The 21,361-nt window shown below is 36.1% G+C and overlaps 2 protein-coding genes across 2 annotated transcripts in view; one reads left to right on the top strand and one right to left on the bottom strand.

The window, feature by feature from the left end:
* SPINK5 (serine peptidase inhibitor Kazal type 5) overlaps positions 1–21,361 on the bottom strand; it is a 121,053-nt gene that overhangs the window by 57,639 nt on the left and 42,053 nt on the right. The window contains exons 2-3 of the mRNA XM_010956071.3: positions 4,973–5,157; positions 3,654–3,679 (exon numbers count right to left, since the gene is read on the bottom strand). Coding sequence (XP_010954373.1) covers positions 3,654–3,679; positions 4,973–5,027 — 81 coding nt within the window. The 5' untranslated portion in view covers positions 5,028–5,157. The remainder of the gene's footprint in view (positions 1–3,653; positions 3,680–4,972; positions 5,158–21,361) is intronic.
* LOC105069853 (sperm-associated acrosin inhibitor) overlaps positions 1–21,361 on the top strand; it is a 319,348-nt gene that overhangs the window by 283,605 nt on the left and 14,382 nt on the right. Inside the window, exon 11 of the mRNA XM_074360895.1 lies at positions 11,937–12,009. The gene's annotated coding sequence lies outside the window, so the exon portion shown is untranslated. The remainder of the gene's footprint in view (positions 1–11,936; positions 12,010–21,361) is intronic.

Raw genomic sequence — 21,361 nt, 5'->3', positions numbered from 1 at the left:
TGGAGATTGAAGATTTACCTAAAAGCATTTATCTAAAACCATTAGTGAAATGGAAAGAACAAGGGACTTGGAGGCAAAAGACCCGAGCATGTTTCCCAGAGTTCTCATTTATAAGACCAAAAGCCATAGCAGAGTGACTTCTCAAAGGCTCACTTACCCTATCTGTAAAAATAGAGGATGTAAGTATACATGTTTCCTAAGTTTTGTGAGAATTAAATGTCATAAGCATGTGAAACCCTCAAAGGCTGTCTGATACATGGTAGATATTCAGTAATTAGATTCTCCACCTCTCCTCTTCCTCCTGTTTTATTGTTGTTGCCATTATTATTATTGGAATATGCTAAGATGACTTATATAAAATACTTAGCACACAGCAGTTCAATAATAATTGCCATAAAACGGTATATGAAAAGATTGCTGAAAAGGTTAATGGAATATATTTAATGAAGGCCTGCTATATGTCACTCACTCACTTTTTTCTAGGAGCTTAATATCAGTGATGCATTTGCACTACCTAGTAAAGTACTGATTTAAAATCTTACAGTACCTATTATTTAGGAAATCCATTGGTCCTTTAAAGCCTTTGGAATCTGTGTTTTTTGATTTTTTGGTATATTTTGACTTTGGGGGGGGAAGCTTCATGATACTTATACCAAAAAAGATAATGAAGTCTTTGCTCCAACTCTGACAAATGCAACCCCTTTCAAAGGACTGATTATAGAATTGTATTCAGCCTCCTATATGATAGTCACTCAATTGGTCAACAAATGCTTATTATTTTAAGGCTACTACACTTTGCTACGTGCCATGGATATAGCAGTAAACAAGGCAGAAGGACCCCGTCCTCAATGGTGTTTACCATCTAATGGATAACAATGAACCGAACCTAGCACTGCATACAGGGGAGGCAGTTGGTAGCAGTTGCAGAATGAATGGTAAAGCAAAATAAATGATTTCAGAGATCAGCCCTGAGAAACTTTGCTAAGGGTGACCTACTAAAATACCTCTAAAATTATTATCACCACCCAGTGATCTTATCTGAGTAACACAGCAACAATTTCTGGCACCAGACTGACAACTGGGCTTCTTGAGATCTGTGTCTGATCTCTGATTCTGTAGTATCAATATTTCAAGCTACTGCTTAGCTTGCCAGATGTAACTAATTCTATAAAGTCTAGGTAAAACTTCGTTATAGAAACAGAGAAAAGCCTAGCGTCTTTGTAATAGAAATACATCCCTTGTAAGGTAGGTCTTAAATAAAGTACTGAAAACAAAGATTCATAGAAGGAAGTTGTAAATAGTTTTTAGTAGTCAACTTAAAAAGAACATTATCAGTCAAGATAATTCCTGAATTGGATTTCTCCAATGTCACAATCAGATAAGCACCTAAATCCTAGAAAGACCCACTTTTTTTTTTCTAACAGAAAACCGAGTCCCAGAGAGTAGGTTAAAAAACTTGTTGACAGTTTTGCAATTAGTGAAGATGGAACTCAATGCTATTTTCCTGAGTTGTGAAGTTAGCCAGTGTATCCTCTGGGGACACAGGAAAAGGCCATAGAAACTGAAAGCAGCACTTGGGTTTTTCTCTGGGAAAAAAGAAAGATCCCCCCAGTGACCATAACAGAGGGGGCTGAGACAGGAGTGGGTCTAGACCATAACAGAATCCTGAGGTGGGGAGGTGACTTTTCAGCAACTGTTTATTTTCAATCTAACGCCCAGACTTCAGCACATTTTGGTTTTGAGATAGTTGCTCTTTGTGTTTTCTCCACAAGTCTCAGAAAAACGGGAGCCCTCTAGAGCTAAGCTCTTTCTGTTTTCCTTCACTGGCTGTGACACAGCTCGTTGTCTTCCCCGGGCATCATAATAAAACCCCCCAGGAGCTGGCATCACCCCTGCTCTGTGTTAGAGCACTAACAAGGTTGTTTTAGCTTCATAACAACTCTTCTCTAATGACTAATTTAAGCCTATGGTAAAGATCCTTGCAGATTACTGCAGTGCTCTTCTGCACTGTCCTGGCTCATGTTTATAAGGTAGCAGGAAGAACTCAAGCTCCTGCACTTGGAAAATAAAAATCTTAGCACCATAAGAAAGACTAAATCAATAGTTTTCATTTCTGACAAAATATCCAAGGACTATCATCAATATATTTCAGATAATTAATCACTTTTTGTATTCTTCTTGCTTATGCCATTGTAAGAGTTGGCTAAATTTATGTTTTGAAAATGTTTTTCAGTGAAAAATGTTTTAGGGTTTAATAGGATGAAAAGTATCAATGCAAAATTTGAAATATCCGCTGGAAACTACCACCCATTATTAGAGACTCTGTCAAAGAAAATTACGACTTCATGCACAGTGAGATGTACACTGTTTTCTTTTTCCAGTATAAAACATCCAAATGAGAATGCTCTAAGACTCCCCCAAATCCAGTCTTTTTTCCTACTCTACTATAGCACTCCACTTATGCCACAGAGGTTTCTGAACCTCTCTTTAATCAACAAACTTAGATAAAATAATAGAGACTATAATGAAATTCTCTAAATATTCCTAAAAAGAAGTTTTTTTTTAAAAAAAGAAAAGTTACAATAAAATACAGCAAGAGCATTTTAACCATCATGCTAAGAGTTTCAATGTAGAAAAGAATATTTTTACTGTTCTATTATTTTAACGTTTCTAGTCTTTGAGAGACATAGCAAACACTTGCTACATACTTAGCAATATTTAAATGTTAAAATAATGGCACAGTTGTGTGCGTGTATATGTGTGTGTGTATTTCACCCTTTCAATCTGCCTTTCAAATAGATTAAATTTTTTTAAATTACTATTTAAAAAAAGATTGCTTCATTTCTCAATCAAAAGACCTCTAAGAGTTCGTGAAGACCCTTCCTGAGTCAGCCCTACCACCATCACAGGTGCTTCTGACTGGCCTGCTGTGATTTGCAAGTACCTTCACGATTCACTCCGTCCTCAACTTCAGATCCGTACCCTAACGCTGTCTTTTCAGAGAGAACTTCCCTGACTGTCTCAAGAAGAACTGACACCACCTCCAACCCCAGAAATCCCTGCTTATCTTTCTTCTAACACTAATCGTTACTTAATGTACTATATATTTTACTAATTTACTTATTAGCTTGTTTGTTTTCCTCCCCTGAGATGTAAGCTCCATGAGGGCAGGGTTCTTTTTTCTTTTCTTTCCTTTGGAATAGCCCCAGCATCTCAAAAAGGATCTGACACGTAATAGATGCTCAGTAAATATGTATTGAATGAAATACGTACACTGATCATATACAAGATACAGCAACCCTTTCTGCACAATGATCACAAGACAGCTTACTTCAGCTTCCTATGTGTGTCATGATGCTTTTAGCTTTTAAACTGAACAATAGTAATTCACTAGTTTGTTTATGGAATTTTAAAGCGCTCCTTTAGCATGGCAGATTGCCTCTTGCAGACATCCATTATCATTAACCATTGATTTATGTGTGGTGTGATTCATGTCTTGATTCGTAAAAGCCTGGCCCTGTGTTTTTAACGAAAGCTTACTAGTGCCTATCAATGTACTATGTCTGTATTATTAACACGAAGGTGTTGGCCACAGAACGTTTTCCTTTAGGGATCTTGGAATGAATTCAGTGAATAGAACAAGCAGGACTAACCTGATTTTCATCTTCACTGGCAGCATCTGGGACAAAAATACAGAAACCAAAGTTAAGGGAATCACAAACACTTAATAAGCAGAACAAACAATTCACTCAGGACAGTGTCTTGCTTATTTTAATGGCAACATATTGTAAAGCCACAAATTGATGTGAACACACTAAAATTTACCACGGCAAATAAAGAGAGGGTGCTGCACCAGGCCAGAGGTCTATCCCTCATAAAGGTCCAATTACTTTGAAAAGTAATACTCATATGCTTTCTGACCCCGTAAAAATAGCTAATTTCTAAAACATCCTTTCAGAGCAAAGGATAGCAGACCTCTTTTAAAATTATAACAGTAACACACATATCAAGTATCTCACATCAAAGATAATTTTAAGGTATAATATATCATAAAGTTTATGTTATATATAAATAAATATATTTAAATATATATATACACACACACATACACACATAAAATCAAGATTCTGAATTCTAGTAATTTTGCCTCCTCATTACAGCTATAAGAATTAGAGATCCGGTAAATATTAAGATTAATTAACATCGCAGACTAATACACTCTCTCATTAACAGACATCTTCTGTACCTATGCATGTATTTTAGCAAAGTGGGCATCATTTACGTATAATGATATCCTGACTCTCTGTCTCTTGAGGTTTCCTTTTTAAAAATATAAATGCTTCAGAGCAAAGTAAGTCTAGGCAATCTTGTGTTCCCTTCAAATTCAAAGAGCAAAAGCAAAAACCTACCTCCTAGCTCCCATTTAGAAGAAATACTTTCAATCCATTTAGGATTTGAAAACACAAAAATTAAATATGCTAGAAAGCATTACTACGTTGAAATAAAAACAGATGATTGAATTTGATTTTGAATGTTTCATTTATAAATGCAATATTAAAATATACAAATTAAGTAATCTAAGTTTCAGATATTGATGATCTACATAATTCATATCAGTATGAATTCATATGCTTAATGTATAATATATATAATTCATATCATTATGAGCTGATGTATTTGGTGAAGGGAAGATGGAGAAAAACCTGTTAGCTTTTCAGAACTAATATTGAATTAATGGAAGAATTTCTGATGGTTAAAAACTCAGATTATCTCAAACCACAGGTCATTTCTAAAGATAATATTGTTACAAATCCACAAACATAATTATTCAAAACTCTGTGTCTAGCTAGATATTTCAGGATTATACCTACATATAAACATATATCTTTGGGGAGGGAAGAAAGGAGACAAATCCCTGCCCAGAGTTTTGTGATGTGTAGCAAGAGGCTTAGCCTACATGCAAATTGCTCACCTTGTACGAGGCAAAGAGCCAGGGTCAGAAGCATTGGCACTGTGGCTATCTTCATGTTGAAGATGATGTAAGTTGGTTACAAGTCTGCTTCTTGCATTGCTCACCAGCTGGTGCTCTAAGACTGAACCCGTGGAGATGCAGCTCACTTTTATATATACTGTGGGCAACACCCACAGCAGCCAACACTGTAAAACCAGTTGTTCAAGGTCAAGCTAAACTTCATATACTGCGTCAATTTAGTTTCCATCTTTTAGAAGAAGTCAAGAAGGCAGATTTGTCAAGGCGGCAGATTTGAACACATCTTATTTCTAAAGTAGTTGTAATGTGTTTTCATGATACCTCCCCTAGAAGGGGATAGATTATGTCCAAGGACCCTACTCAAAATTTAATACTCCATAGTCCTAGAGAAGAACTGAATTCCTCAGCAATACCAGACACACATTCTCACAGACGAACATGTTTCTAACTAGGCTCCCTTCATAAGTGGGAGGGAAGGGAAAAAGAAGACAGATGGGATTTCCTACCAGGGAGGTAAAGATTGAAAGAGTTCCACATCCAGAGAAAGCTTCTTATAGCAAGAGAAACTAGGATTTCCATTGCTTCCATCTGCATCTGTTTGAAGTGTCTCAATTCAGTGTCACAGACTCACATATAAGTTAGAGTCAAATGACCCTAAGGGATAACCTACCAAAATTCTAACACTGAATGTATGTGGGAACAGAAACTCAGAGAAGGAGCAGTGACTTTCCCAGGAGTACCCCATTTAGATGGAAGAGGCAGAGAGGCAGCTCTTGAAGAAGACCACAGTTTCAACATTTTTTCACCTCCATAATCTGCTTCACCCTTGCACATTAGTAAAGGCAGAAACTATGTGAAATCAAAGCTTGCATGCAACTACTTTAAAAAAATTCAATTGGGAGGCTATTATATATTCTAAAGCATTATCTTATAGTCTAACCAAACATCATGATCATAAACATTAGAGACATAAGGTTAAATGTCCACAGCCCATCACTCTCAAATTGCTGTTTGGAAAATTTGGCTCAATGAATTTCCCCTTAAACTAAGTTTACTTCTCATGATTTAGTCTCCCAAGAAGTAAAGAAGAAATAAAATATTTAAAAATATATAGAAATGTAACTTTTCTAGAGAAAGTTATCTCCTCCTTGGTTCCTTCTTCCATTCTACAAGAAATGCCTTTTGCCTAGCAGCTTACTTTACTCCACTAGCTCCATAAAGCACCTGAAGAAGTCTGCAGAGATGACAGAAACCAAAGCCAAATGGTTGGATTTCAGTATTCCACAGGGTCTCTATATCTACAGAAGGAAAGTATGGGTCCTAATGAGATCAAAGCCTTCTTAAAGACTGTTCCAGAAAACTGATTTAAGGCTAGCCAATTCTGAGATCATGTCAACATTCTGAATACCATCAAAGCCAGAGCATTTCCCTTTTCTTTTTTCATGAGATACTATTTTTTTCTCTAAAAATACAATCATTGGTTTCAAGGTCTGTGTTAATTAGCTTTATTTCTTTCCAATGGTTTAGTGAAATCAGTGACCATGGAAAGCAGGTTCAAACTGCATTACTGTTACTGGTTAGAAAATTGACATCCATCATAGCTTAATAGAAAGAGAATGGGACAGACAGTCAGAAAATTTGTTTCTATTCCTGTTTTTGCAACTACCTAGAGCAATGGAAATGAACCTGGCTTTGGTACATAATGGATCTGGGTCCAAATCTTGACTCACTCATTACTAGCTATGTTGCCTTGAGCGAGTCACCTATTTTCTCTCAGCCTCAGTTTTCTAATGTGTAAAACAGGGATAACAAAACTATACTGGAGAATTGTTGTAAGAGTTAGAGATAAATCTTGTGTATGTACATATGTGTGTTTGTGCTGTTTGGAACAACTCCAACTGTATGTGATAAGCTTTATAGTTACTGATAGCTGATCTTGTATTTTTATCTCATTATAATGATGTGGTTGTACTAGGTAATTTCTAAGACTCAAAATATAGTCAACATTGCTTAAATGTGGACCACAATGACAGATTTAAGTTTACTCAACATAGAAATAACCCCAATACATTCTGAAGTAAAATGAAAGAGTCAAGGTACAAGATCTTTTCTTCATCCTACCATTGTGTTCTAAACCATGATACCTAAAACAAATCAAAGCATTAGCAATCAAAATTTGCCAAAGTCACTGCTAGGTATCTATCATCATCGATTCCTTATCTCTACCTGTAAAATCCTCTTCTACATAACGACATACTGATACTAATTTTTTTTATCTTCCATCTACTCTGTTAGACCATATCAAATGTGCCCCAACCATACACTCTATTATTGATGGTGGGAAAGTTTAATGCCTTACAGCAGAATTGGTGACTGTGTAATATGCTCTGCTGAACACCAAATCTAGCCCAAATGGATAGTATTCCCAGGAGTGGAAGGATAGGGTGGAACAAAAGAACCAGAAGATGATTGCATCTCTGAAGTATCCCTGCTATGAGGAAAGGTCGAAGGAGTTGGTTTCCTTCTTATTGGAAAAGAGTTCCTCAGTGACACCCAGAACCTTCTGAAATGATGAATAAGAAGGGCTGAAACTGATAACCTCTTCTAAAAGGAGGAGGCAGCCAGGGGAAGGCTCAGTGAGCACCCCCAGTACTGGAAGCACACGTCAGCTGGCTCTTGGCGTCAGAGCCACTTCTCCCTTTCATTTCAGACATGTTGTAAATCCAGAGGTGATTGATCATGTACTCTGCTAATCACTCCTTATTTTTGAAAACCATGGAATTTCAATGCTAATGAATGGGACTGAGGTTTTAGAGAACTGGGGTTTGAGTTAATCGGGTACTTTTATCTTAGTTCGTCAGAGTACTTTTTTAAATTCTAAATTCCTTTTTTGCAAGCTCTTTCAATTACCCATCAAACACGTAAGACCCTTTTTCTTATTAAAAAAGAATGAAATTAGGTTGTAAAAAGTATAAACTTTACAATTCAACACATGTATCGAGTGGCCCAGTACCTGAATTCACACCCAGGATACTGACACAGTGGGAAGGAATGAGAAAACAAGGTTTTGTAGACCAGTAACATTACTGAAGACAAAGGTTATTTCCAAAATCCAAAATTAGCAAATTATTATTCAGGTCTTTTCTTTCTCTGTGCTGAAATATCCTTGATGATCACAATAGTTTAATAAATAACTACAGTCTCTTACAATTAAATCACCCTCCACATCTTTCCAAACAATCCATCATCCAGTAGTTCTCTTGATTTGTTTAATGCAATGCTGTGAGGCAGCAAAGTAGGTGTTATTATTCTTTCCTTACCTGCAGAAAATGGAGCCATTAATAAACCCGAGAGTAGGAACTAGTCTGGATGGTAATCCCAGTACTGCCACTTTCTCACCGTCTACACCCTGGGTGGCCATTGCTCAGCCTTTCAGATGGTTGAGAGAGAACCCAGACATTATCATGCTTTCAACTACTAAGGTACAGCATTCTACTGCTCGCATAGTTCTTTCTACTTGTCCCCTGCTCTCACACGTACACACACACACACCCAAAAACCCTCTCACACGCACACACACACACCCCCCAAAAACCCACAATGACCTGGGCAAAAAGAAGTATGCTGTGACCACGACCAAAAAAGTATATGTCCTAATGGCTCTTAGAAGATGAATTAATTTCTTTTCTCTTTTCTTAATTTTTAATGTCCTTTTCTATAATTCTCATGTTTTTACCCATTAATTTAACACATCTGTATTCTCCTTTTTGAACAACGCTAACTGGAAAACAGCCTTTACCCCTCTTCTTATCTTGAAATGTTCCATTAATAGGTACCTTCACTCACTCTCTGAGAATTCCTTTCTGTTTGTCTAGAATGGTTGCTTACATGTCTTAACTATAGTAAATAGTGCTGCTATGAACACTGGGGTGCATGTAGTAAGCCAGAAAGAGAAAGTCAAATACCATATGACACAACTTGTATGTGGAAGCTAAAAAATGATACGAATGAACTTATTTACAAAACAGAAACAGACTCACTGACATAGAAGACAAACTTGCGGTTTCCAAAGGGGGAAAGGAGGAGGTGGCAATTAGGAGTTTGAGATTAGCAGATACAAACTACTATATACAAAACAGATAAACAAGGTCCTACTGTACAGCATAGGGTACTGTATTCAGTATCTTGTAACATATAATGAAAAGAATATGAAAAATAATATGTATGTGTGTGTGTATACGTGTGTGTGTGTATCACTGTGCTGCATACCAGAGATTAACATAACATTGTGTTTTTTAAAAAAAACTGTCTAGAAAGGCTGAGAAACTATAGAGATAAGCATCTCATTTTATCTATGAACAGGATGGGATGGGCACTGTTTGATCACTAAGCACACAGACCCTGCTATTTATAGATACAATTGTTGCATTTATTAGATTAGGATTAAGAAGACAGGAATGTTTCATTACAATACCTAATTGATAACTGTGTTAAAATTTACATATCGGGTTATATTTGGTTCTTAAATACAATCCAGTTGCTCCCTACAGTCAATGCTAGTGGAACCCCGGTTCCACAACCCCACACTATGCATCAGCTGAAAATTCAGTACATTCTCAAGTCTCCTAGGAGTCATTCTGACTGTAGAAAACAGATGTTTGTGGAGCTACAGTCCTTTGGAGAAAAAAATCACAATAAATTACTTCTGAAGTAGCACTGAGTTTTGGCAAAAGAGTAGCGCATATTTTATAGTGAAATATTTTATGTGTGTGTATACAATAAGAAAGAACAAACTTGTTAGGTTCATAAGCAAATTTAGGAAAAGATATGTATGTATATATATCTTTATTAAATTATTTGCAAATAAATATAAAAGTTGCTGTCATTTACAGTGCATTTACTAAGTGAGAGGTACAACAATAAAGGGTATCATTTTGGTCATTGTTTCTAGGTTAAAAATATTGAGGTTTGGTGAAATTCTATAACTTTTCCAAGGTCATACAGCCTGTAAGCAATCGTCTTTGCAAATGATAAGAGTCAATGCAAATAAAGGCAGTCAAATCCAGAGCCCAAGCTCTTAAATACCACATACTGTACTGACCACACTACCTACACTTGTAACTAATTTATCTCGGACGCTCACTGGACTGAACTGTGTCACTCCAAAATTCATATTTTTATGTCTTAACCCCAGTATCTCAGAATGTGACTGTATTTGAGGAAAGGGACTTTAACAAGGTGCTTGTGTTAAAATGAGGCCGTTAGGGTTGAACCCTAACCCAAAGTGACTGGTGCTCTTATAAGGAGAGGAAATTTGGGCACAGAGAGACACTGGGGAAGGCTGTGCACAACCATTGACACTAGGCCACATGGTTTGTAAGTGGTCAAGCTGTGACTCATATCTAGGTCTGAAGTCTTAAAAATTTCATTCAATCAAGTAACAAGTTAAATAGCACTAACCATGGTGTCGTACCACAATCTTGATTCAATAGACAGAAAAAAGGAATGAGAGTGAATAATAAATATTAAAGCAGAGAATTCTCAGGTATGGGACAAAATTACTCAAATTTGGTTTAAAAAGTTAAAAATATAAGTCCAAAGTTAGGCATTATGGTACTCTAACAGATTCCATAATACTGCCTACATGAATACAACAGATATTTACTAAATGCCTACATTTGTCTGGCACCATGTGAGAGCCCACTGTTAAACTTGTGAATTGAACAGACGCAGGCTCTAATCTCTAAGAAATTATAGTCTCGTGGAAGACGTGATCATTTTTCACTTGAATCTGTGAAAATCTTTTCAGAAAGATGTCCATAGAGTAAGGCTAGTACATTATACAGATATTGGCCTCTGGAAGGAGATTCTCTGATGATATTATACTCAATTCTTAAAAAATGAGCTGGGATCTATAGCCTTCATCCATCCAAAACATTCAGTTAATCAGAGTGATCCATTCCTTAAATAATTAGGAGAAAAGATGTTTTGCTTTGATAATTTCTTTTCTCTGAATTTTTTATTTCCTCTATGTCATTAGTTATTTAACACTATTTGGGGGGCAGGAGTTGAATTTAAAATTGAATATGAAAATTATTTTGCATTTAGTGTGGTTTTTGTTTATTTTGAGTGATATTCCATGTGATATTAATGCATTTCATCACCAATCCCCTATTGCAAACTACATTTATTTAAGAAACTATTTTTCCAGAAAGTAAGTTTAATATTTCTGGGCAAGAAGCTGTAAGTAATGTACATTTATTTGTTACCTACATAAATGGCCTTGGAAAATGCAATAACTAGCTTTAGTCTGCAGTGTTAAAATAGGGACTATTTCTTTCTCTCACTTCTAGATAGAAAAATACTACTTATGCTTCAGAGAAGTGTTGTAAAGTGTGTAAAAATTATTTAAGAACTCTATGTAGCTGCGAGCATTAATAAATGGATTTACCTTATTGTACTTAGAGAGCAATTATACATAAAATTTATTTTAGAATAGAATAAAATTTATAGAATAACTTATAGTACAAGATCAATTTGTACACAGTATATGTATAGAAATATTTATATACTGTTTATATTTTATATATTTGATCCTTACATTTATTCCTTTTTTTAATTGAATTACAGTCAATTACAATGTGTCAATTTCTGGTATACAGCGCAATGTCCCAGTCATGCATATACATCCATATATTCATTTTCATATTCTTTTTCATTAAAAGTTATTACAAGATATTGAACATAGCTCCCTGTGCTATGCAGAAGAAACTTCTTTAAAAATCTATTTTTATATATATTGGCTAACATTTGTAAATCTCAAACTCCCAAATTTACTCCTTCCCACCCCCTTTCCCTGGTAACCATAAGATTGTTTACTATGTCTGCGAGTCTGTTTCTGTTTCATATTCAAGTTCATTTGTCTTGTTTTCTTTTTTTTTTTTAGATTCCACATATGAGTGATATCCTACGGTATTTTCTTTCTCTTTCTGGCTTACTTCACTTAGAAGGACAGTAAGGTAAGCAGATAATACCCTATTTCCATTTCGCGGTCAGCAAAACTGAAAACCAGCATGGCAGAATGATTTTCCTATTGTCTATTAGCCATAAGTGAAAGAGCTGTGACAGGAATTCAAATCTCCTGACTCTCATTTTGGTATTTTTTACTGCTCTCTCATATTTAACAGAGACCTAAATACTAATTCAGTGAGATTAGGATAGAAAAGAAGAAAACATGGGAAGGGTACGAAAGAGAGGGAAGCATTCAGAAATAAAGTAAAGAGAACAGAAAGGCACCAAATACACTGAAAGAGAAAAACAATCAAGTTTGAACCAATCTTGGTGATGAAGGGAAATACTGACATGTGTAAAACGCTTTGCAAATTACAATTTTTAAAATATATTTTCTCATTTGGGCCTCACGATCAACCTGTTGAGCAGGTTGGACATACATTATTGTTAGAATCCCCATTTTACTGACATTTAGAGAGAGTAAGAACTTTCCCAAAGATACAAACAGTAAGTGGTGAAAACTGGAATCAGACAAAGTACACTCAATCGAGAGTCTACTATCTTTTCCCTGTGCCCTTAGGCTTTCCTAACACTGTGAAAGATGCTTGAAGGTATAGCTTTCATAATTTTATTAGGAACCAAATGATGAGAAGACTGTCAGAAGGCAAACTGAGATACTAGCTTTATTTTCTGAAAAGAGAAACAAGAAATTAACATGTATACTAAGGGATACAATAGGTTTTTGCTTGTTTTTTAATGATAAGATTTCTACTTCTGGTCAAGATGCAAAAGGAAAGGATGTTTCCTCCCACATGAAATAATAATTTTTTCAATTAAAAAAAAAACTGCACGTAACAATAGTTTTCTGATGCTGGACATTAGATAATGCAGGTCGTGATCTCTGGGAGTGAGAACAAAACCCATGTTAGCTCTACATTGCCATAGCTTCCTGTCTATAGAGAGGTTCCAGGCTATTGTATATAGAGAGAAAACAAGGTTCAGCACAGCAGCCTCCCTGAGATGAGGATACAAAAGTGGGAGCTGGGGAGACCAAGGGAGCTAAATTTCACATGGCATGGTACCAAGAGGAGAGCACTTCAAAGAGAGGCCCCCAGAGATCTGCAGCAAGTTGTCCACGTAGAGGTCTTCAACTGCATGATGATAAGTAAATGCATGTAAGGAAACTACTCAAGGCTGGGGAAAAAAGTCACCCTAAGGAACAGAGGGAACAATATCAAGAGATCAAACAGGAGGTGAGATGGCTTGTGTTCCCACCAATCAAAAGGAAAAACGTGTCATTCAATTAGAGATCTGAGAAGGGTATTTCCCTAGCAATGGGACAAAATTAACTGCAAAAGGCTGTTTTGGTTTCACCTAACAGAGTTCAGAAGCAAGTCTTGAAAGGATCAAGGTATTTTCAAGTAACTTTACTGTGTCCCAGAACAAACCTCAAGGACATTTAGAGGAATAAAAAAATATTCTCCAATGAAGTTAACATTTAGTGACTAGCATTCCATCCAAAATTACCAGACAAATCAAGAAACAGGAAATGGAGTCCATATTAAGAAGAAAAATCAATTAAAACAAATTGACTGGACTCATGATTCCAGCCAAAATGAAGTAACAGGAACTGGAGTTACACTCCTGCCTGTAACAAATAAATAACAACAGACAAAATATATGAAGCAATGGTTTTCAAGATACTGGACATCAGTCTGTTGAAATGAAGACAAGTGATCCATATGAGGCAGAAAACAAGCTGGGCCTTTAATTGCTCCAGCTCACTGTCTTGAGAAAATTTCCAGCCACAGAGCATGAAGGAGAAACTCAGGCACAGGCATGCAGACTCTGTGTTGAGGAGACAGCTGAGATTCCAAGGAGACCAAGGCAGCTGGAATTTACAGGACAGAGTACTGGAGATGAGAGGGCCAAACAGATTGGGAACCCCAGAAATATGAATGTGCCTTAAGGACTCAGCAGAGTACTGATCACCAAAGGCATATAAGGTGACTATTCAAGCTCAAAGAACGATCCACATGAAATGATTAGAGAGCATAGCACCTGTGTTCATACAGGGTCAGGACTGGTGCCTGTTTCTATCACCCCCAGTGGAAAAATCTCAAAATCATAAGTCATTGATTAGGTTGAGTACTCAAAAAGGCTGTGTCTCAGTAGTAGGGGACAATTAGCTCTAGACTAAATATTTCTCTGGTCCTACCTAACAAATGTTAATAGCAAGATCCAAAACAATTCACACAGTTTTCCTAACATAACTGTGTACCAGGTCAAAATTAAAAATTATTTATAGAAATACTAAATTATTCACTACTCAATAATACAAAACTAACAATGTCTGGTAGTCGATAAAAAGACTGCTAAGTATGCTAAAGAAACAAGAAAATATGAAGGGTAAGAAAACAGTGAGGAGAAAAATCAATCAATTAAAACTAATTAAAAACTGTTACAGATGTTAGAATTATCAGACAAGGACATTAAAGCAGTTTTAACTGTTTTCCATATGTTTGAAAATGTAAAATAGAGACATGGAAAATATGAAAGCAAAACATAAACTGAACTTTTGAGAATGAGATGAAAAATACACTAAATATGATTAATGGTAAGTCAGATGTCACAGAGAAAAAGATTAATGAATTGAAGACATGTAATATACATTATCCAAAATAAAACACAGACAGAAAAATTTAAAGATGAGAGTACCAGTGAGCTGTCGGACAACTAATATAAGAAGACTAGTAGAAGTACAATTGGAGTCCCCAAAGGTAGGCCTGGGGAAGCAGAAAAAATATTTGAAGTAGTAATAGCCCCAAATTTTCGACACTATAAACCAACAGTTCAAGAACCTCAATGAACTGTAAGAACAAGAAATGTGAAGAACTTATACCAAGGCACTTCGTTATCAAATTGCTCAAAAACAGTGAGAAAGAGAAAATCCTCAGAGCAGTTGGAGGTATAAAAGCTCCTTTATACAGAAAATAAGTTAGGAGAACGGCAGATTTCTCTCTGGAAATAACACAAGTAAAAGCACAGTGAAGTAACATCTTTAAAGTTTTGAAAGAAAGCTGTCAATTTAGAGTTCTACACCCAATAAAAACATCTTTTAAACATGAAGGTGAAATAAAGACTTTTTGACATATAAAAGTTAAAAGAATTCATCCTTCACTCCGTATCTTTAGTAGAAGAAATGTTAAAGGAAGATTTTCAGGCAAGAGAATGAAACATACCACATGAAAATACGGATCTACATAAAGTAAATCACTAGAAAGGGTAACTACATGAGTAAATAAATGAGAATTTTTCTTACTAGTTAAATCTCTTTTAAAAATAACCATTTAAATAATAACAAAAATGATAACCAAAGGTTTATATATAGTAAACTAACAAAGGAGATGCAATGAAGTCATAAAATACTTGATTCATACAAGAGCAAAAAAAAAAAAAAAGGGAACAAAAAAAAAAACCAGACAGGACAAACAGAAAACAAAAATATGGTAGACTCAAATCTGACCATGTCAATAATCTATAGTATATTTAAACCTACATATTTCATGTAAAAATACATATATTAAATGTAAACATATTCTATATAAATATGTGTTATATGTAAATTAAATTAAAAGACAGAGATTGTTAAATTAGATAAAAAAGGAAAACCCAATTATTATGCTGCTTTCAAGAAACACCCTTTAAATATAAATATATAAATAGGCTAAAAGAAAAAGGATGGGAAAAGATACACAATGCTAACATTAGTCAAAAGACAGTGTGATTGGCTATATTAATATCAGACAATGTAGATTTCAGAGCAAAGAATATTACCAACGATAAAGAAGATCATTTCATGGTGACAAAGAGATCAATTCACCAAGAGGACATTTTTACCATTCTAAATGTTTTGTACCTAATAACTGAGAGGTAGCCAAGAGTTATAAAAATTACATAAGAGAATATTTTTCATTGTTTCATTAGACAAAAACAAAGCATTCAGATATTTATAAATCATAGTATCTGTTTACAACTCATTTTAAGCCAGAACTATTACTCATTGGTATTTTGAATACTTTAGGAAAGTCTTGAAATTCTTTATGATCAAGCAAAAAAAAAAAAAAAAAAAAGTTCATGAGTGAAGTCAAAATAGTATTTGAGTGGAATTAGAAAGTCTGTGTTTTAATTCCAGTCCTCACTTTTAGCTGAAGTGAGACTGTGAGAACAGATTAAATTCCTAAATTAGCTAATGAGGTGACGCACACTGGGAAATGAGTAAAGGGAATGAAAAGACAGTAGACCAATTAAACTGTACTAATGAATATATCAACCAATGTAATAAAAATATTGCCTTCACAGAGGATTTTTAAGACAGGGAAACTACTCCGTACAGTACTAAAATGGTAGACACATGTCATTATACATCATACATATACTCTTGGTATTGTACATACAGCATGTGTAACATCAAAAGGGAACCCTCATGTAAGCTGTGGACTCTGGGGGATAATAATGGGTCAGTGTAGGTTCATCAGCTGTAACAAATGTACCCCTCTGGTGGGGGGTGTTGCTAATGGGGGCAGCCATGCATGAGTGCGGGTGAGGATTATGGAAAATCTCTGTACCTTCTGCTCAGTTTTTCTCTGAATCTGAAACTGCTCTAAAAAATAAGGTCTATTAAATATATTTTTTAAATAAAAATATATTGCCTTCAAAGGCAGCAGTCCCTGGAAAATAACAGCATTCAATATATAGTGAATTAACTGATGACCCTTGTGACCAGAAATTCTACTGTTAGGTCACTTAGAGAACAGCTGTGTCAAAGAGTGAAGAAAGCGTGAGATTTGGAGTCCAAAAAGTAGGTTCCGCAACTTAGCTCTGTGATGTTAGACATTTTATTTACATCTCTGAGCCCATTTTCTCATTTATAAAATACAAGGAATAGTGCCAACTACATATGAGGCACATCAGTTTTGCCATGAAGATAGAATTAAACAATATAAGTGGAAGAACCCCACGAGCTACAAGGTGCTAAGCAAAAGCTGCCGCTGTTCCTGGTGTAGACTGGTGTTGCATGCCTCGTGCTGCCTCAGCTCCCATCTTCACATCTCACCTCAAAAGGGCTGTGGGGAAGAAGGGAGGGAAGCGCTGACACCTTTTTTTTTGGCCCCTAGATTAATGACTATATGCAATTTAAACATTAAAGTTAGTCCTTAAAAAAAATACAATTCGTTGTCATCTGGGCGTGGTTGCATTTTAAGATGCCACTGCTCTGAGGATGGCTGGCAACAGCACCCAGACAAATCCACTGTGGGTGTGGAGACATGCAGAATAATAAAGTATCACTCCACCCTGTTGTCTTGTCACCTAATTAACTGGGGTGCTCTGAAAACAACTGCTGGGAGTCAGAATAATCTCTCATCTTAAGAGTTGTGATGCAATGGCAAAATGGCAGCCTACTTCGGGCGGAAATGCAGAACATCCTCCGATGTTCGTTTTCTGGGGAGAGAGGCAAGTGGAGAGAAGTGGGCTCTGCAGTGCCCATGCAAGTTCACTTGATTCTTTGCCCACTTTGCTTACGTTTCTGAGCTCAGCCAAAGGTGCTTGCATAACCCCAACTGCCTAGCCCCAGGCCTCCTCTCGAGAGGTGGGAAAACTGAGTGTCCTCTTAGGGCAAAATAAATGCCTTTGTCAGAGCACAGTTTTTCCTTCCATTTTTTATGAGAGTAAGCAGTAAAAGTATTTATGGGGTGAGTCCTGCTACAAAAGGGAAAAGAGAAATAGTGAAAACCTGTCGGGTTAGGCCCTCACAAGACAACACACTCAGCCCTCCTGAGTGTCCAGTCTTTGAGAGGGTTCAGTCCCCAAAGAACCAGGTGTACACTTATGAATAGTCACAAAATGATCATAGTATTTGAACAGGAATGGGCCTTAGTATATTCTAGTATATTCAAATATCTTCAATTTATCAATAAGGCCTGACAAGGGGGAGGCCATGGATTCAAGGACAAATAGCTGGAGACTGGCAGAGCTGGAACTCACTTCAATTCTTCTCACTCCCAGCTTCATGGGCTTTTTCCAAACTACAACTTTTTCACTCACTCATTCACACCTGGTTTCAGGATTGACTCTTTTTTCAGCACCCTGTATTCTGGGGAGCACACTCAGACTCATATACAGCGTTTTACGTAGCGGGGTTTGACCTCTAGTTTACATTTTTCTTAGCTTTAATTTATTTTAAGTAGAGGCAATTTTGCCCTCCAGAGGGACAGTTGGCAATGCCTGGAGACACTTTTTGTTGTCACAGTTAGGGATCTTCTACAGTATCTGGTGGATGGTGGCCAAGGATGCTGTTAAACATCCTACACTACACAGGACAACACTCCCCACCCCGGCAAAGAATTATCCCGTCTAAAATGCCAGTAGAGATGTGCAGAGATTCTACTCTAGGCATTTTAGCCAAAATTCGCTTCAAAGCTTCATTAATTATCTTGACGATTATAAGCTGATTCTGGAGCAAGGGACTCTGCTGTGACCCACAGAGGGTATAATGTACTGATAGAAAAGCCAACTGATTCTTATTTTTGAATGATTTACTAGGTTGACCAGCTTCTTATTTCTGATTTTAAAAATCAAATCCTCTCCTGAGTGCAGAATACAGGAAAAGATCTTGAACCCATCAAAAACCCATTTTGGCCAGCAATAGGACCACTTTCAAAAAATGATGTAGAATACGAGACATTTTACTTCGGCCTTCTTTCTGTTTCCTCCGTGTTTTCCAATCATTATTTTGTTATTACCATCTCCAAAGCTGAACTCGTCTGAGATCTAACTTTGAGACCCTTTCTTTCCAAGGCTCTTCTTTGAGTGGCTTCTCACCTTTGGTGAAACTTCACCAAGCTCCCTAGGGATCCACAGCTGGTCACATTCTAAAGGTTTATTTGTATTTCTGACTCTTCACTGTTATACCCATGGTCCACCTTAAATTTGCATTCTAAAGACTGCTTTCCTAACTTGCATTCTTCTTGCTTCTTTAAACATTCCTAAGTGTCTTCTGTTCTTTCTTTGGAGATTGCAGTGTTTCTCCTCTGCTATATCTAAGTCAATGTTTAAAAAATAAAATGTCTTCAAATAAGATCTGGAATATAATGATAACTTACATGATAAATAAAAGTGTTTTTTTTCAAGCAGAGATGGGAGGACCAGTATGCCTCACCCAGCCTTCTTCATTACATGTGCAGACACCATAACTTTTTACACCGTCCAGGAATATCTAGCATCTAGGACAGAGGAATGTGCAAAGAAGTATATACTTACTTACTGATCAAAATGAAAGAAGAAAAAGGTATGAAGAGTTTGAAAATCACAACGATGCCAAGTGTGGACTTTTCTCCCTATTTCCCCTGTATCTCAGTTGCTCTGAGGTATGCTGAATCTTGTATCAGCTGAATATTCCTCACGTTACGTAGAACTGTATCTTTCCTAACTGAACACATTATTCAGATTTGCTGCCCCTTCTCTTCATTGTTAAAGGCCACTTCTCATTTTCCATTATCTCTATCAAAACTGTAAATTAATTGCGCTTGTTTCGGCAGCACACATACAAAAACTATTCATTACTTGATGCACTGAGTCATTACTGAGCATCAATTTCTAAGTCTGTGGAAGTTACTGAAGATGAATCAGATACAAGTCTTGCCTCAAGGATCATGTAATATAATAGAGTAGTTAAAGCTTGGGCCCAGTATAGCTCTACACTGAAATAAAAAGTGGTAACTGCCAAAAGATAAAGTGGCATGGGAGTTTAGAGTGAAAAAAGTTACTATCGGCTGAAATACTAAGAAAGGTTTATCGGAGGCATGAAATTTGACAAAAGCCTTGAGAGATGAATGGTCTGAATGCACAGATATATGGGTGAGGCTAAGGAGAAGTATATTTGGAGGAAAAGTGATATTGCAGAGTTTAATTCGACTGTAACAAAAGGCAAATGAAAATAATAATAGATAAAATTAGAAAAGGATATTGGGAGCAAAGTGGAAAGGGCACAACGCCTGGATCTTGGGTCTCATTATGCTTTATCTCTCATGGCTTTTCCTACCTGATATTTTTAAATATCAAATATTTAATAGGAAGTCTGTATACTGGGTTAACGTTCTGTTGAAATAAACACCCTGGTTACCTATTCTGCTTTAAGTATTTGCTGAGTATGGACAAATCTTTCGCATGCCAAATTGAAGAGTAATCTGATATACCTTCATAAATTAGAGTATATTAGAAGTGGAAACAGCTCTCACCTACATATACTCAATAAGGAGGTATTATTAAAAACATGACCAGAGTTAATACAAATAACATTTTAAAATGGAATTGAATAAGCAGTTTTACTGGAAATGAGCCAAGCTTTATAAACAATATTTTGAAAAAAGGAAAATGAAATTTATCAAAATTGTTTAAAAAGAATACTGCAAGCTTGTGGTTTTTCAATACACCTGTATGTCTGTATATCTGTATCTATCTTTATCTACCCCTCTCTCCATCTACCAGACATTCAATTGTGGTAACAGTTGCTATGACAAATGCAGTAACAGATCAGTGCTGCTGAGAAAAGGTGTTGCCACATGTTAATGTTCCTAAACAATGCTGACTACCATGCTGGAAGTTTCTGGTATAGGAGAAACATTGGAAATGGAAATCCAGAGACACAGATGACAAGCTTGGCTCCTAATTACAAGCCATCTGACCTTGAACAAGCTACCCTGGCCTCTTAGAACAAAGATTATTTTATTTTTTTAACATTTTTTTATTGAGTTATAGTCAGTTTACAAGATTATTTATTTATATCATATAGAGAATGGACCAAATGTCTTCTAATTTCAAATAATAACAATAATAGTAATTTTGTCTTCCATGATGTCTGATATTTTTATGAGAAATTGCCCCACCTGATTTTTTTGAGGAAAAAGAAGCTCTAGGCTATTCTTTGAGCATGGGAAGGCATGGCCACTAACTGGCCAAAAGTGGACATATAGTCCAAGGGCAGTCAATACATAGGCTGAGAAAACTATGCACAAAGACTTCTGCATAATATGGGCGATGGATATTAAATAATCCCCTATTTTAGCTAAATTCACCTGATGGAATTTGAGTGGTATAATATGGGGAGAACCAAAATATTGACAAATATAAAGAGAAACAAGACACAAAAAAGTAGCTGAGGCTAAGAGAATAGTGGAGTCAGAGGAACTAGTGAAAGGGATGGCAAGAAAATCTATTCTCTGAGATGAAGTTAGGGGTTGTAAGTATTGTGATTTTATTGACACAGCTCTCTACAAAATATGGAATTCAAAACTGTAAAAT

This window comes from Camelus bactrianus, chromosome 3 (assembly GCF_048773025.1).
Source record: "Camelus bactrianus isolate YW-2024 breed Bactrian camel chromosome 3, ASM4877302v1, whole genome shotgun sequence".
Lineage (NCBI taxonomy): Eukaryota > Metazoa > Chordata > Mammalia > Artiodactyla > Camelidae > Camelus > Camelus bactrianus.
The sequence above is the reverse complement of the archived record's forward strand: the minus strand, read 5'-3'. Positions and strand labels throughout refer to the sequence as shown.